This window comes from Rhinatrema bivittatum, chromosome 8 (genome assembly GCF_901001135.1).
Source record: "Rhinatrema bivittatum chromosome 8, aRhiBiv1.1, whole genome shotgun sequence".
Classification (NCBI taxonomy): domain Eukaryota; kingdom Metazoa; phylum Chordata; class Amphibia; order Gymnophiona; family Rhinatrematidae; genus Rhinatrema; species Rhinatrema bivittatum.
This window is the reverse complement of record NC_042622.1, coordinates 107,131,835-107,149,875: the sequence shown is the minus strand read 5'-3', so window position 1 is coordinate 107,149,875 and position 18,041 is coordinate 107,131,835. Positions and strand designations below refer to the sequence as shown.

General features: G+C 43.1%; 1 protein-coding gene across 3 annotated transcripts in view; it reads left to right on the top strand.

Annotated features, from left to right (window-relative positions):
* Positions 1-17,821, top strand: part of MVB12B (multivesicular body subunit 12B) — a 340,289-nt gene extending 322,468 nt beyond the window's left edge. For all 3 annotated transcript variants that reach the window (XM_029612225.1, XM_029612223.1, XM_029612222.1), the window contains exon 10: positions 10,645-17,821. In XM_029612225.1, coding sequence (XP_029468085.1) covers positions 10,645-10,731 — 87 coding nt within the window. In that variant the 3' untranslated portion in view covers positions 10,732-17,821. The remainder of the gene's footprint in view (positions 1-10,644) is intronic.
* Positions 17,822-18,041: the final 220 nt, after the last annotated feature.

Genomic DNA, 18,041 nt, shown 5'->3' with positions numbered 1-18,041 from the left:
CTGTACTAGCGACGATGGCCGTGTGGAACAGATGGCGGAACAAGTTGGTGACTAACCGAGCTGTCTTTTCTAGCACGCATTTGTTCCACCACCAAGCTTTCTCACATGCTAGCCAACCACAAAGGGCGTCTCGATGGAAGTCGATGGGCATTACCAAGGTGGCACACATGTGGGACCCGGGGGGTTTTGTCTCATTTCCTATCCTACAAGACCGTTATCATGTGGACTCACGAGACCATTACTTTTATTTACAAACGTGTCATTTTCTGACCCACACACTTCAGGTGGGAACTAGCCCCATGAACACGTCTCCTTTTGAAGCTCTGTGCCTGCAGGCCTCTAAGGTTCGTCGGCATATTTCACAACTTTATGCTATAATAGTGGGTGGCCCCTCAACTCCTGCATTACATATTACTGCGTGGGAGAGGGATTTGGGAGTTTCGTGGACGTTGGATGAATGGAAACGTCTCTCTTATTCGATGGGGAAGGGTCTGATATCCGCCGCCCACATAGAAAATGGGTACAAGATGCTATTTCGGTGGCACTGGACTCCGGCTCGACTGCATCGCATTCAACCAGCCCTATCACCACTGTGTTGGAAACTGTGCCAGGGTGTTGGTACCTTTTTTCATTTGTGGTGGGAATGTCCCAAATTACAATCTTTCTGGTCCTCTATATCAGCTTGGTTAACTGAAGTTTTGGGACGGCCAATCTCTCTTACTTCTACCCAGGCATTACTCAATAAAGACAATTCCGACTACACAAGACACCAAAATATTTTTATTAAATACACAGTGACTGTCGCGAGAGGGGCTCTTGCCCGAGTATGGAAAGATCCACTGATGCCTTGTATTCAGGACATACAAAAACTTATGATAACGACCCATACTCTGGGGGAAATAACAGCGTATAAACACAAAATCTTGTCCAAATTTAAGAAAATTTGGTTTCTCTATGAAAAATGGAAACTTTCTGCTACTATATCTTAGGAGATGAGGCCCAGTTAGGATTATGTGATATGAGATTCCTCATTTCTGCAAATTTATAATGGTGATCAATATATATGGATTACATGAGAAGTTCGGGGGGGGAGCGGGGGGGCTTTACAGGATTTTATGCATAAAACTGTAATCTGGCTTATTTGTTTATGTAATGTGTGCTACGGTGGGAACCATGTATGAAGTTTCTTACCGTTTTGACTGTATATCCTACGCTGGTACAATACTTTGTATGTTTTCGTTATGCCAGTTAATAAAAAACTTATAAATTTAAAAAAAAAAAAAAATGAAGCTAACGTATCTTAAGTTACATAGGTGCCAATTTATGGTCGGTAACATAGTTTGTAAATGATATAAATTGGTAAGTGTACTGAGTCATTTCCGATTCACATTCTTATGGTTTAGGTTATAAGATTACCTTTATCATTGTACTTTCATCCTTTTGCTGAGCTTTAAAAGAATGAGACTTGGTCTGATTAAAATTACACACATTGATTATGGTTATGTGTTTGTTGTTTGAATGTTCGTACCTGCTTTCCCTTGAGTACTATTCACCTTTCTCTTTTTGGTAGGCTCGTTTAAAAAGCCAGGTTTTTAGATTTTTCCTGAAGGCTTTGATGTTGCTTTGTAGTCTCAACTCTGTGGGCATAGTGTTCCAAAGTATGGGTCCTGCCAAGGATAGAGCTCTTTCTCTAATTTGTGTGAGTCTGGCTGTTTTGACTGATGGAATAGTGAGGAGTGCTTTGTTGGCAGATCTCAGATTCCTATTTGGGACATGTACACGAAGGGCTGTATTCAGCCAGTCTGCTTTTTCATTGTGTATTAATTTATGTATAATGCATAGTGTTTTGTATTGAATTCTTTGTTCAATGGGTAGCCAGTGTAATTCAGCTAGTGTTTCCGTGATGTGGTCTCTTTTGCTTTTTCCGGTTAAAATTCTAGCAGCTGTGTTTTGTAGTATTTGTAGTGGTCTTAGAGACGTGTATGGTAGGCCTAGCATCAGGGCGTTACAGTAATCGGTACTAGCAAAGATCAGCGCCTGGAGTACTGTTCGGATGTTGGCTGTTGTTAGAAGAGGTTTAAGTCTTTTCAGCACCATTAGTTTGGCGTATCCTTCCTTAACTTCTGCAGGTAAGGGAATAAAACCCAGTTGTCTGGACCGATTTGTGGGACTAGAAATAAAATGTTTCCATTACTATTTATTTGCTGCTTTTAACATACTGAAGATACAAAAACTGTGAATATGGCATGTGCAAAAGTTTGGACACGCTTCCATTTGATTCATTACAACGTTTTATTTAGGTTGTTAATAAGGTCCAAAAAGTTGATTGTTAGATTGTTGATTGTTAGACCTCCAGTTATGTGAAGAAAATTCTGCAGTTGAATACTATAAACTTTCTAACCTCTCAGGTTGTGACTGCTGTTCTTGTTTTTACATTCAAACCATGGGCTTTTCTAAGCAGCAATTACCTGAATATTTGAAAAGGAAAATAATTCACTCATGCAAAACAGAGGAATACACTTTAAAAAAAAACAAAACATCTGTGCAGTTTCAGCTTGCAATTTCAACTGTCAGAAACATTATTAAGAAATGGAATTTACATGGAACTGTTGAAGTGAAGGCATGATCTGGAAGACTAAGAAAAAACCTTTGATAGAACTATCCAAAAACTGAATAAATCTTCAAAAGAGAACCCACAGATCACTGCAAATTACTTCCTGAAAGGTTTAGCTGACATTGGAGTAGTTGTCCACGTACAATGTTGCTTACACAACAATGATCCACATGAGAGAATTGTCAGATATTTCTATAACCTCAACATAAAAATCATCATCTGAAGTATGCAAAGCAAAGTCTTGGTATGCTTGACACTGTTTGGAAGAAAATGCTTTGAACTGATGAAACAAAAATTGAACTTTTTGATCATGACCCCACAAGATACCTTAACTTCCATTTTTCTGACAGTTGAAATTGCTAGCTGCAATTTCAATAAATTTAAATAAATACATTTAAAATTTAATTAATAAATAATTCCTATAAAAAATAGATATTTTTTATAGGCTTTCCCTGCTTTGTAAGAGTAAATTATGGTATCTTAATTTTCAAATGCTCCAACAGTTGCTTAGAGGAACCTGATAATGTTGAAGGTAGAAAGTACAATAGTCGCAACCTGAAAGGTTGGAAGAATCAGAGTATTTGTTCAACCATGAAATTGTCTTCAACTGACTAATCGAAGGCCTATGAGTTATACAACTTTTTGGGCCTTTTTATCAACTTTTTAAAAAGAAGTGACAAGGCCAATATTCAAAAGCATATGGATAACTGAAAAACATGGCAAAATAATGGTAAAGCCGCAAAATTTGGAGCTGAATTATGAGGCTAGAATTTTGCTGCATAGTTCGGGGGCGGGCCAGAGTTAGTTGTATAAGTTATGCGGCTAACTCCTGTCACACCTTAGGGCTGTCCTAAAGTTAGCCGTATATACTTATTCAGCAACGTGGCTGCGCCACTGAATATCCCTTTTAAGTTAGCCTGATAGCTATAACCAGCTAACTTAACTAGCTGCTCCGCGGCTAAATATTGGCCCCCAACAAATCAAACTGAAAGGATGTCCAAACTTTTCAACATACCATATTGAATCTGTTAAGATCAGCAAATAATTTTGCATTAAAATTTGCAGAAAGATGTGTTTAACTTTGTACCAACTATGTCAGCTTCTGTTTGTTTACAGAATCATTGAAATTGAAATATACAATTTGATCGGGGTGCCTAAACTTTTGCACACAACTGTATATATTGATTATATGTATCCTTATGTGTGGGCATGTGTGTAATGAATTTATATATAAAATATCCCTTAAATCAAACTGCCTTTTATGTATGTACAGTTTTAAACATGAGGAGGGCAATTTTGAAACCCTGAGGTAAGGATTCCTGTAAAAATATAGGTAATGCACTTAACCTGGGTACTTTTGCACACACAAGGAAGTAGATACAAAGTACACATACTGAATCGAAAATGCAGAAACGATGTGCAGGAGGTGGGGTGGAGAGGAGGATGAGTACAGTTTTCAAAGCACATTTTTACTTGGGTAAACACACATTGACCTGTGTGAAAAGCTTTTGAATATAGCCTTCAAAATGGTATGGGTTTTGTTTTGCATTTCAGCTTGAAAGTCTTGGGAGATCCTACTTAGTAAAATGGGCATCTAATATTAATCACTTTCCTTAAAGAGACAAGTGAGGCAGTCCATTTAACCACTTAATTGCTACAATGGTTTTTTTTTTATCATTTATATTTGCAAACAGTTTTAATGAAGAAGCCATAAGTCTGAAAGAGAGTCTAATTTTTTTTTTTTTTTTTAGAGTTACTTTACTTGCTTGCATTTGTAAATCTATCCTCAGGAGTGCAGTCGCACAAAATAGGCTTTAAATGAGCAGATTTTCTAACTGGCAAGGTTTCAGTTTTTAAAACATTGGTTCCAGCAATTAGGCTTTTTTTCCTCTTTTATTTTTTTCTTCTCCCCCAGCTCCCAAATGACTAGAGAAATCCATCTTGATTATAATTGCTCATAGCCACACATATCTAATTTGTGTCTTTTTAAGTGTTAATTAGTAAATAGTTTGAGCTGACATCTTTATGTGTTTGCGTGCTGAAAAATGAAATTGCATTACATTTCTTCACTGGAGGTGCCTCCTGCTAGTGGTGATACCATGATATTGAGGTAAAACTAATGAAGATATCCCCACAAAGATAAAAATAAATGCAGATTCAGGAAAATGACATGTTTTTATTTTCTCTTTTTGTTAGTTTTCATTTTCACATGATGTGGGCAGCCCTGGACATTTGGTTTTCTACCCTTTCTGTATCAGCCTGAGCTTTAATTGTTCACATGTTGACGGCTGTATGTTTGTTGCTCTGCATTTGTGATCCTTTGTTTGCTTTTACAAATCCTCTGGTTTTTGTAAGGGTGGGGGGGTATATTCATTTATTCATTATAATTAACTTTAGCTTTTCATTTTTTTAAGTTTTTAGTATATAGCAGCTGCATAGCCCCATCTAGTGTCAGTTGTTTGGATTGCACTTGTAGAGAATTCCTCCCCCCCCCTCCCCTTTCTTTTCTCCTATGTTAAATTAAGGGTCAACAAATAAGTTATGATACTTTTTTTTTTTTTAACTCTTTAAATATTTTTAGGCATAATATATAATAGTCAGCAGCACATAAGGTTGTCTGGCATGTCAGACAAAACAGGCATGAGAATATAAAACCCCAATACACAAACAGGGATTACAATAACGAGTTATCCTGTCTTCATCAGGTCAGAGGATAACTCTTGAAAGCTTGCCACAAATGTATTAAGTTAGTCCAATAAAAAGTTTTCACCTATACAACTTGTTGCCCCTTAATTCCACGTATCTAAGTGGACCAACCCAGCAACCACAATTCTTTGCTCCTAAATTGAAATAGCCAATGGTGCATTTTGTTGTACACTAGACAGAGACAATTCTAATCCTCTAAAAACAAGGAAAAAACAGTTTGCCTCTGCCTTGTGTGCTTACAGAGTTGAACCTCCATGGGGAGGAGGAAGGAGGAATAAAAGGAACAGCTCGGTACCGTGCACTGCAGTGTAAGGGGATATAGGTTCAGATCCTGTAACCAACGTGGCCAAGCAGGCCTGAGCATACCATAGAGGTGATGCACTCAACTTAAGGAAGGAGGAGAGACAGCTGCTGCTACGCCAGTGAGCGGTATTGGAGGGTTCGTTTCCCCTCTGTCCTTGGAATAGCGAGACCTCATGTTTGTTATGCCATCTGGGTTAGAGGCGATTGAAAAGGGATAAAGGGCAAAAGAAAAAAGATTAGGAATACAATTAGCCAGATATACAGGGGGACTGCCACCTTTTACTTTTGGAAGAGAGCAACAGAGAATGGTTTTCCCCATTAAGTATCTGCCAGGTAATTCCAAGTGACCCAGACTGGTTACTTTCAGAATCAGGTTGCTGGACTGAATAGACTATTGGTCTGACCCAGCATGGCACTTATGTAATATTACTTCTTTTCTAATGGAACTAGAGCAAAACAGATTCTTAACTGTTAAAAAAAAAAAAAAAAGACTTTTTTTTTTTTTAATTTGCCTTTTTGAAGATTTTGTGTGCCCTGACTGGAACAGAAATGTTGCATGTCTGCTGTGACACAGAAAGACACAGGGAGGGCAACTTTGAAATAACTCAGCATAGCCCCATATATGTGCATGTATGGTCACACAGAGATCTAAGTCAGTATTTTATAGCCTACACGTATGAGGTACACACAGATCGTAATATACTCGTATGTCCAGTGATGTGAGAATCCCTGCAGTGCATTGAAAGAGCATATTTTGGAAGCTCGGCTGGAACTTGTTTCCGGGCGGGCTGGGTAATGTGGGCCCGTGCCGCGGCGAGCAGGGAACAGGGAAAAGGGGGGGGGTTAGCGGGGGCCCCGCTTAGGGAGGGTCAACGCGCGGTCAGATAAGGAGGGGGGGGGGTTTAGGAGAGGACGCTCAGGAGGGGCTGGCGATTGGGCGGTGGGGGGGGGTTACCAGGGGAACGAGGGACTGGGCCGGCGGGGGGGGGGGGCGGAGTCGCGGGAGAGGACGAGCTGGGGTTAGGAGGGCGTGCGTGCGACGGGCAGACTTGGCGGCGGAGTGCGGCTGGGGAATTTTGTTCCCTCCCTCCCGCCCTTTAGGTTCAACCTTTGGGTGAGTTGTTGTGTTGTCGCAGCGGGGGCGGATGGCCCGAGCCGTAATGTTGTTGTTGTCAGACTATGGGGTTTCAGCTGGTACGTGACGGAGGTTGACAACGAGGGGGCTGTTGTCAACGATGGGGGCTCCTTGCTAGCAAGGTGGCGGGAGACCCCGGGGCCTGGCTCCTTGCAAGTGGGCGGCGGGAGCCCACCCGGGTTCGGCTCCTTGCAAGGAAGTGGCGGGAGTGCGAATCGGGGTGTGAGGCCGGATCAGTGAGCCGGACGGCTGGTAATGACCATCCTGCCGGGAGCGGCGGATGGTCGGGGTGTGGGGATGCTGAAACCTGGATGTAATGTATATTGTTAAATGACGGCTCGGGCCGGTGTATCAATAAAGCTGCGGCCTTATTTAACCCAACTATGTCTATTGGAAATTATTGAGATGTGAATGAAGGGAGACGAGCGAGTGCGGTCACGAGTGCCCATATTACAGTGCATTGAAAGCGCAGACCTGCTCAAGTAAAACCCTGTTTATCCTCAGAAGTTGGTATATTTAAAACACGTGCGTGTAATTGAAATCACCAATTCACCCAGTCTTTCTCCAGATCATCAGGAGCTTCCTGGTTCTTCACTCTGACCTCCCCCCAGTTTACCCAAACCTCCCTCGTAACCAATAGTAAACAATAGGCGAGTCTGATAATCAGTTGCATAAGGTATACAAGTTGGCAAATGTCCAAGTGTAAATCTCTTATGAAATAGCAACTTGCACGCATTGCTCTTGGCCCCACTCCGGAATACCCCTTTTTTTCACTCGTACATGTGAAAATGAATGCATATTTTTGTTTATAAAATAGTGAGTATGTGAGTACAAGCTAATCTTATGCACATATATGCTAATTTTACACACACAAATGTTTTGAAAATTCATCCCAAAGTATCTCATGCAAGTTACATTTTTGGATTGATATTTCATTTCCACTTAATGGGGAGTATACATTATCTGTTAGGATGGGGAGTATACATTATCTGTTAGGATGGTGATATCTGTTAATTTATGTCCTACACCTACGACTTGATTGTGACATTTTAATGAATATAGGGCTTCAGTGGTGTCTGTATGTACTAAGGGGCCACACCCCTGATGAATTGTACACACACAGAACGAGTCAGGGTTCTAAATGGCCACAGCAGTAGTTTTATTGCCATGGATTTTAAACTAGTGTGTGAATAAAGGTGCTTCTGTGGACTGTGGGGAGAATGCCATGCATGGGGATTTCTCACAAATGTGCAAATCTTTTCTGGTTTCTGATTTTTATCTTCTGTGTTCTGTTTCACATGAAATAAGATTTTTACTCTACTGTGCTTTTGCTTTGCCTAAAGAGATTTCTTGAGCTGGGCAGGTAGCGTAGTGACTGGAGAACCAAAGTGCAAACTAGGATGATTTCTCTCTCCTCTCCCACCCTCAGCCACATTCATTTCCTTGGTCACTGTATGGCTTTGGTTCTCTTAACCTCCCTATTTTAAAACTCAGTGTATAAGATCTTGGAGGAAGAAGCAGTGTGACAATTTAATGAGCTAGTACAGTCCTCTGAACCCTAAATTTGCTGCATGAATAATAAAGAAATATCATTTGAGTTCAATACAGTGGAATACTATGTTACCAAAAAGATTTCATGTGTTGCCACTGGGTGGCAGTGCTGCTTTACAGTTTACTCAGTGCCACATTGTGAAAATCCTTGTCCAGAATAACACTAGCAAAATGTATATAAATACAATATGATTGGCATTTAAAACAAATTTATTAAGATTCCTCTATTTCTTTTTTTTTTTTTAAAGCAGAAACGATGCTTTTGTTTTCCAAAAACTTCTCTGAGCCTTTTCACAGCACTTTTTAACCTAAGCAAATAGGGGATGGAGTGGGATGCTGCCTGTGCTGGCTCGTATCAGGACTTCATGCAGGCTTCATGCCGATGCATGTAAACTAGGAATATACATGGCACAAGGGTGGCTAGATGACAGGCTGAGCTAGTTCTGGTCTTATTATCCCCTGCATTGCCTCTAGGGACTTAGCATCTCTTAGAACAGCAGGAATTACAAGTGTTGGTAAGGGGGGAAACTAGGAGACTAGCTTATCCCTAGATTTATCAAAATGCTATAAATATAATGGAAGTAGCACCTGCAACAAAAAAAAGGGGGGCATGGTTAGGCTAATTACCCTGCTCCTACATCGCACAGGCCGCTGATTAATACACTGTGGCAGAGAGAGAGAGCTAGCAGAGGCAGCATTGTACAAATCAACTTCACTTGTTATACTTTTCATCCATTATAATGACTACAAATATTTAGTGATGTCACTATTACTATGAATACCTCAGAATGTTTCCGTTACAACATCCCCCAAACCCCAGCCCACCTTCCAAAACAAGCACAATGCACTGAAAAATAGGTGTAGTTATTTCCGGCACTAAATCCTGCATTGCTGTATCTCATCAGATGCTAACGACCCTCATGCCCATTAACTCCACCCAGACTCCCTCCACTAGAATACTTAATGTTGAATTTGCACACGTTGTTTATCGCGCACGTTAGGCCCTATTGCGAAATGATAAATGACCCTGATAACTTGTCCCTCATGACATAGAGCTCACCTCAACGAAGTATGAAAGCCTGGGTGAAGCGGTAGGAAGAGATTTTTAAAAGCTGTGCACATTTTCCCAAAGTCTCTCTTTCTCATTTTATATATATATACGTATGGGGAAAAGAAGAAGAAAGGAGTGCTAGAAGTAAGACCAGGAAGGACACACAGATAAGCTGATAGTTTTAGCAATCAAGCTCCCCCTGTTCCTTTTCAATTGTATTTTTGGGCTCAGCTCCTGTTTTAAAAAAAGCGGTCGAGTGACCACACATAGAAATTCATAGAAGCCAAGCGGTCGAGTGACCACACATAGAAATTCATAGAAGCCAATAAAATAATATAACTTCTAGGTTGCATAAAGACCCATTTTCTTTCCCTGCATACACAGCCTGATCTGTGTTTTTGTATTAACCTAGTACCCATTAATACTGTTCTCAGCAGTGAATGTCTCATTTAACTTTTTGACTACGTGTGTGTCTTGATTAAATCTTCCAATAGACTATTCCAGACCCAAACTTTCATGGTCACAACACCTTTTTTTCTCCTGCTACATAGTCATATGTTAATTTTGCATGTATAGTTGTGCACTGGTAAATAATTTGGAATATCTGGTTTAGGTTATTTTTGTACCTACAGACCTCTACTCTAGGGTAGATATAAGCTCTTTATTTTATTATTATTTTTTTTTTAACTAAATGGCTCTGCTATGTGTAGGAGACCCAGGCATAGTTTTCCCAGAGTCCCAGCTGTAGCTGAGTGTGGCGATCCCCACTGGCCAGACTCTTGAGTGCACGTGCACAGAGCTATAGTAGGAGGCACAATATTTCCCCCTTCCTCGGATTGAAGAGTTGTTGCAGAAATAGTAATGGAATTCAATTGCGATAAGCAGAGAGGATCCCTAGTTGCAAAGGGCGGGGGAGGAGCCAGAGATTTCTGGGGTCAGTGGCTGGGGGAGGGGGTGGTCAAGACAGCAGTAATGCCTTCTGTATAGTGGGATTGGCCTATGTGACGCTAACATAGAATTGTAACCAATGTTGTCACTAATTTATTTGTGAGCTATATATATGCAAAAAAAAAGTTCACGTGTGCCGTGCAGTGTATGTACAAGTCTGTGCACCGTGCTCTTTGAAACACTATTTTCCTTTTTTTTTTGTGCATGCTTGCTCCACGCCCTGTTTTCCTGCGTACAGCTAACGGGGAAACATTGACTGCGAACCCTGTCGTCCTGTCTTGTCTCAGGAAACTAACCAGGCTTTTCTTTGTGTTTTGTCCCCATCTCCCCACTCAGTATGAGTATAGCTTCAGGACTGAACAGAGCGCCGCGGCCAGACTCCCCCCCAGCCCCACCCGCTGCCAGCAGATCCCACAGTCCTGAGGAGGGGAACCCGAGATGCCCGCAGACTACTGAGCAGCAGCAGCCGTTCCACCCGAGAGGAAGTGCTTGACTGGAAGAGTTCACTAAAGTCCCTTCCCAGCAAAGAAGACCCTCCCCTCCCCCACCCCCCTTTTTGCATTTTTCAGAAATGTTTTTTGTAAATAGCGATGATGAAAAACCACTGTTAAGACTATTAAAGAAGAAGAGGAGGAGGAGGGCTCAGAGGTGTAACTTTGCTGCAATTTCTAATTAATCCTTTTGGCAAGGCTTGCATAGCAAAACTGACAGCAAAATATGAAACAAAAGTAACTTTGGAAGTATTATAATACATTTCTGTGCTGAAACTGGATTAAAAAAAAAAACATAGCTTTGCACATCTTAAACTGATCTATCAAAATTGTGTGAGTTGTCAGATCTTGTGCTCATGAGCCATTTGTGAGCATAAGTTTGCAATTGGCATGGTGCAGTTTGGGTGTGATGCGGCAGTTGCTTGGTTCAGACAGGATGGGAAAACTAAGAAATCTGTGGTCCAGTAACCTTTCAAGTCATTTGGTTGGTAGGCTCAGTACTGGAGTCTTTTTTTTTTTTTTTTTTTTACTGCACTCGTTAAAAAAAAAAAAGATTTTAACATTTTTTCTCCCCTAAAATGTGGATGCCACATCATAGTTTGCTCGCTGTTCATGAGGAAATTAGAATTTAAGAACAGAATTTACCTAGGTCCTTAACATAGCAAAAATTGACATTGAAGTCCATAGTGAGCAGCCAAAGAGACAGAAAATGAGAATCGCACAAAAGTTCTAAATGGTAATCCCGATGATCACAAGATTAAATTAATGAGCTAAAATGTTCGTTACTGTTTGCAGCCCCCTCCCCCCCCCCCCCCCCCCCCCCCCCCCAACAACCACCAGCAGAAACTGATTTGAATGGACCTGAAAGAGTATCTTGAAGTAATGCAGTTGGGCTTGGCATTTGTTCTTCAAGTGATTGGATAGTAAGGATTTGTCTCCCAGTGTTGTATTGTTAGCATGTAACTCTTTATTGTTTTCCTGCTCTTGAGTGTCCTTGTGGTGAGCTCTGGCCAGCACTTGGAAGAGCAGCACATGCAGTCCTGAAAAGTTGGTCAAGGAGTTAGCTTTTTGGTTTATAGAGCAACTTCTTGTTTCTCTTCTAACTGTGTCCTGGGAACCAACGAATCTCTTCCACTTCTGTTTATTGGCCTGTACTCCTTGCTGGAGACTGTCTCAGTAATCATACTTGATGTTGGTACTATGGCGTGCTGCTGCAGACTCGCTGGCAGTGGCCCCCCGTGCTTAGCCCTGGGTTGTCACAAGAAAACCCTGCAGCGCTGCAGAGCCCTGGCAAAAACGACTCACCATCAACCGTAATCTTCATTGTTACTTGCATGCATTGCTCAGACATTTTATGTGGTATCACCGAACCTGTTTGCTGCCATGAATGGAAGTTCCTTTCTATGGAGCATTTTTCCCTTTCGTATGTAAACCAAATGGAATGAGAGCCCTGGCTGGAAGGGCAGAGCTGCTGTTGCACAGATGAGAGACTGGCAGAGTAGATGTGCTTAACAGCTGTTGTTACCTAATAGCAAGGGTAGAGCATTGTTTAAATTGGGTTGTTGTTAGGGAAAAGAGAAAAATTATTCCCATTCACTCTGCTATTATAGATTGATGTCTTCATTTTGGGAGGCCTGAAACCTTATTTTGTAAGGCCTAGCACCCAAATATAATGTCTGAGTTTACTATATGGGCATGAAAGGTGCCAGAAAGAGCAAGTTTGCAAATGTTGGGCGGATGGGCTTTTTATTTTTTTAATGTCCTCCATTCCCAAAAGCAGAAATAAAGTAGCATGGCTCAGTAAGACCTGTACAAGAAGTGTTTAAGAGATTGCTCTTGAATTATAAGAGTGATCTCCTCTGCTAGTCTTGAATTTTGTTTTTTATTTGTGGTTCCAGCTCCTGCTGTTTGGGCTAAATTGCTGCTGGAATACTGCATGCAGTCTCTGGAAAAGGGATAATCTAGTCAAACCTTCAGAGCAGCACATAGTGGCCATAAAAATATCAGAATTTTCAGGAATACCGAAGGCTAACCAGAATGGATCTCTGTGACCCAAATAAGAACAAAGTTAGAGGAGAGGCCTTTCTGGCAGAAATTAGTGTGAATCTTGTTGCCTAGTAATATGTACAGGACCATGCAATTCAGCCATTATTCTACTACTGATCCAGAGCAAGCACTTGTTAACCACTGATTTGCTGTGACTTCTCCAGTTTGCCTGTGGCCATGTGTATTTAGTCGTAAAATCCTTTTACTGTAATATACTTTTTATATCAGAGGTCTACCTGCAACTTGAGCAGTTGTTCAGGATTCCTGTGGTAGAACGAAAATACCAAACAGAACTGCAAAATCCATGAGAGGTCAATCGCCCAGAACAGCAGTGACAGGCTATCAACTGATGCCCCTTTGGAATGGAAAAAGAGCATAAGAAGTGAAGTCTTGCAGAGCATAAGTTATCCTTTTGACAATCAACTTTGTCATTGAAACTGGCATAAGTAGGATGATTGGTTAGTTTAGTTTTAAGATGGTGTTTAACATGATTTTGGAGGCTGGCCCAGTTACTCAACAGCAGTTCTGGGGACTGCCATGTGAACTGACCTGAATTTGATTCCTGGGTCAGGTCTACTGTTCCCTGAATTGGCTGAGGTGAAGAATGCTGCAAAGCTGACATTCACAGCCTTTGGGAGGAGGTAATCATATTCATTGTGCAGCAGGGACACCTAGTGGTGAGATTTAGGTATTATGATTGCAAAGTTCTGGAAGGAGCTCTGGAGCATAGTCCTTGACTGAGGGCTTTTGCTGCAATGACTAAGCTAAAGTAAGGTGGGAGGGGATATATAAACTAGAGGGGAAGATCCTCGAATAATTGTGAATTGAAGGCTCATGGTGCTAGATCCCATCCCTGGTTTCACTTGAGCTTGCAGTCCAAAGCAGCAAAAGGAAAATTGACAGAGTAAAAAAAAATGTTGTGTCTTAAGTGGGTGTCTTATACTATTCTAGGTTATGAGGGGACATGATTCTAAATTTCGGGTCATTAGATTTTGGAATACTGGCTGCTGACTGATTTTGACTAGTAGCTTCCCCTTTTTCCCCCTGTCCCGCTGTTTATAATTTTGGCTCTTTCTAAAAAAAAAAAAAAACTTCACACATGGGTTTTGTAGTTTTGTGTGTTTGTGTAATCCATCCAAGTTCTTCTGTGGGATTTAATCATGGTTAAGTTGAAAAATAAACATCCTTCAGCAGTAAAATGACATTTCCTTCACACAAATGTAAAATCAAAATTTATTTTTTATCGTAAGTAGTCCAGAAGGCATTTACCATATCAGAAATGCATCAGTAACAGTAACAAATGTTGATGCTTTACCTGTAACCTCATCATATTGTATAAATGTTTGGGTAATTAAGATGCACTAAATTGCTTTGCATAATTTTTCATATTTTTTGTGTTGTAGTAGAGTATCATTCTCTAGCAAAAGCTTTTAATTGTTAGATATTCAAGCATTAATATGGACACTAGGGGCTAGGCATTGTTTTGTTCTCTGTTTCTCCGAGGACAAGCAGGATGGTTGTCCTCACACATGGGTGACATCATCAGATGGATCCCTGATGCGGGAAACTTATGTCAAAGTTTCTAGAACTTTGACTAGGCATTGAGGTCGCCGGTGAATAGGGGCACCGGAGACTGACAATTGTCAATGTCCTCCAGGCCGAGGACACCAGGTTTGTCGTCTTCAGCCTCGGCACCAAGGAAGACTGGGCCAAGTATCAAGGGAAGCCTAAGAAGCATCAGCACCGGTCCCCATTGATGCATGTGCCAGGAACGAGGATGCACCAGTTTTTGCCATGATTCTCCCAAAGGGGCCCTGTGGCAAGGAACGCCCATCCTCTATCAATGCCCGGTGTCCATGACGGTCTCCACCAGTCCTGGTGCCAGTACCCTTTGTGGGTCTGAGGAAGATATAGCCATCCCTCCTTCCTCCCAGTTGGTGTTGGCATCAGCAGCGTTCGAGGAGGAGCTGGAGCACAGAGTCCAGCTAGCAGTGGAGCGCATGCTGCAGAGCTTCGGTCCTGTGGCACCAGAGCCTGTGCCGCCCATCCTTGTACCGATTCTGGAGAAGCTCAATGTACTCATCAGTGCATTTCCAACCCAGCTGGCATCTGTTCCTGGAGCAGCATAGCTGCCCAGCAGGGCACCCAGGCCTCACCCTACTGATATGGTAATTCTTGCTGGTTCCTCTAAGGAGGAAGCTCCACTGAGGCCAGCAGAGATATTGAGGCGTGCAGCCCCCCTCCAGTTTTACCAGTGCCTGCACCTCTGGATGTATGCCAAGCACGTAGGGCTCCATTCCCTGTACCATACAGTGAGGATGAGGGTCCCTATGACCCCTACGGGGAAAATCCAATGCAGTCCTCCCTTCAAACCCTGCTCCTCCAGATGAATGAAGGAAGTCTCTGCCTGAGGACTTTACCATCAAGCGGTTTGGGAGGATGATGGCGGAGGCCATCCCTTTTCAGTTTTTAACAGATGAGGATGCCAGGCATAAAATACTTGAGATCCTCCAGTTTGTGAAGCCTCCTAAGGAAATCATGACAGTCCCGATACAAGAGATCTTTAAGGAGTTGCTGCTGAGGATATGGGAATGCCCCCTTACAGTGGCTCCTGTTAACAACAAGGCGGACGGGGTCTCCCTCGTCCATAAGGCTGCCAAATTCATTAAGCATCAGCTGACTTATCAGTTAGTGGTGGTCGAATCTGCTCTCAAGAGGGCCAAGCACTATCGGACCCATTCCTCAGCACCCCCAGGAAAGGGCCACAGAACAATAGATGCTCTTGGAAGAAAGGTGTTCTAGGGCACCATGCTTATTGCCCGCATGGCTGCCTACCAGCTCTACATGAGCCAGTACTCGTGGGACATCTGGAAGCAAGTGCAGGAAATGACTGAACAGCAGCAAGACACCCTTATGTTGCTGGTGCACAAGGGTCTGGAGTGCAGAAAACACGAGGTCAATGCAACCTACAATGTTTTCGAGATGGCAGCGAGTCTCTGCAGTAGGAATTGGCGCCCACAGAATGGCATGGCTGCGGGCCTCAGATCTCCAACCAGAAGTACAGAAAGGACTCGCTGATGTGCCATGTACTGGAAAAAATCTCTTCAGAGATAGGGTGAGGGATGCTGTGGCCCAGTTTTGGACCACCATGAAACCCTCCAACAACTCTCTGCTGGTATTCTGGACCAGTCATCCTCATCCAGGAGGCTGTTGAGGCTGGGGCCCAGGAAGTCTTTCTTTTGCCAAAGGAAGTACTTTCCTCCATCTCCTCAATCCCGTCAGCATCATCAGAGTTCCTGCGGCAGTTCCAGGCAACAGAGAGGTCCCAAGCCCCAGCTGGCTCCTCAGTCAAATCTGGGGACAAAGTTTTGACTGGACCTCAGGGAGCATAATCCAGTTGCCCATATCCAGGATGATGAACCCTCTAGTCAGGGACAGGCTGTGGTTCTTTGCAAACCAGTGGCCCACTGTAACCTCAGACCAGTGAGTTCTGTCCATCATCCGTGAGGGGTACCAATTAAATTTATTGGGTGTTCCACTAAACAGCCCTCCATGCCCACATTGGGGGCCAGTAGTGCATCAGGAGGTTCTACAAGCGGAGCTTTCCTCCCTCTTAATGGTCAGAGCAGTCAAGCCTGTTCCACCAGGGCAAAGAGGGTGGGGATTCTCCTCCAGGTACTTCCTGATTCCAAAGAGGACAGGAGGACTGTATCCCATCCTAGACCTAAGGGCTTTGAACAAATTTCTAAAAAGAGAAAAGTTCAAGATAGTTTCCCTGGGCTTGACTGTTTTTGCTCCCTTGACCTGAAGGACACATACACTCACATTCACAGGAAGTATCTCCAATTTGTGGTGGGTACACAGCACTTCCAGTATGGAGTGTTGCCATTTGGGCTGGCATCCCCCACGGGTCTTCACAAAATGACTGGTCATAGTGGCGGTGCACCTCCGCAGACTGGGAGTGCATGTCTTCCCATATCTGGACAATTTGCTGGTCAAGAGCACATTTTAGGTGGGGGCCAACAGGTCCATGCTCTTGACCATGCAAGTGTTGGAGTCATTAGGGGTTTGTTCTCAACTACCCAAAGCCCCATCTCAGCCTGTCACCTAAATTGGACTTCATAGAGGCCCTGCTAGACATGGCCCAGGCCACGGCCTTTCTGCCCCACAAGAAGGCCATTGCTAAGATGACCATAGCAACAGATATTCAACAGCCAGCAGGTATCAGCTTGGCACATGTTGAGGTTGTTGGCTCATATGGCCACAACCATCCATGCTACTCTTCTGGCACATTTACACATGTGAGGAACCCAGTGGATCCTGAGATCACAATGGTGTCAGGCCACTAAGAGCCTCCAAGATTGCATCTGAGTCACCTCGTCTCTCAGGGACTCTTTGTCCTGGTGGCAGGTATTTTCCAATCTGGAACAGGGGATCTCATTTCGTAGTTCCTCCACTCAAATTGTTCTAAACACAGGGTCTTTGGTCTGTTCAGGAACATACTTGTCAAATCAACTTCCTGGAGCTTCGAGCAATCTGGTATGCTCTATGGGCTTTCAGAGATCAGCTATCCAACAAAGTTGTCCTGATCCAACCGACAACCAGGTAGCCATGTGGCATGTCATCAAGCAGAGAGGCACAGGGTCGTACCTTCTGTGTCAGGAAGTGGTCCAGATCTAGTCATGGGCCCTGTCCCACAGGATGGTGCTCAGGGCCATGTACCTGACCGAGATAGAGAATGTGGAGGTGGTCAGGCTGAGTCAAGCCTTCAGATCCTACGAGTGGTCCCCAGACTAGGTGATAGCGAATCGGATATTCCACCACTCGGGGAGCCCAAAAGTAGATCAGTTGGCATCCCCCTGCAACAGGAAAGTGTTCCCTATACAGGTCAGATGGCAAACCAGCCTCGGATGCCCTTGCCCGACATTGGGGCAAGGGTCTTCTGTATGCATATCCTCTGATTCTCTTGGTGGCGAAGACTCTCTTGAAGCTTCACAAGGTCAGGGGGACTATGATTCATAGCCCCTTATTGGCCGAGACAGATCTGATTTCCACTCCTGCAGGAATTGTCCATCTGGAAATTGATTAGTCTGGGGATTTCTCCAGATCTCATCATGCAAGATCAGGGCTGGCTATGGCAACCCAAACTCCAGGCACTGTTGCTCACAGCCTGGATGTTGAGAGGTTGATTTCTAC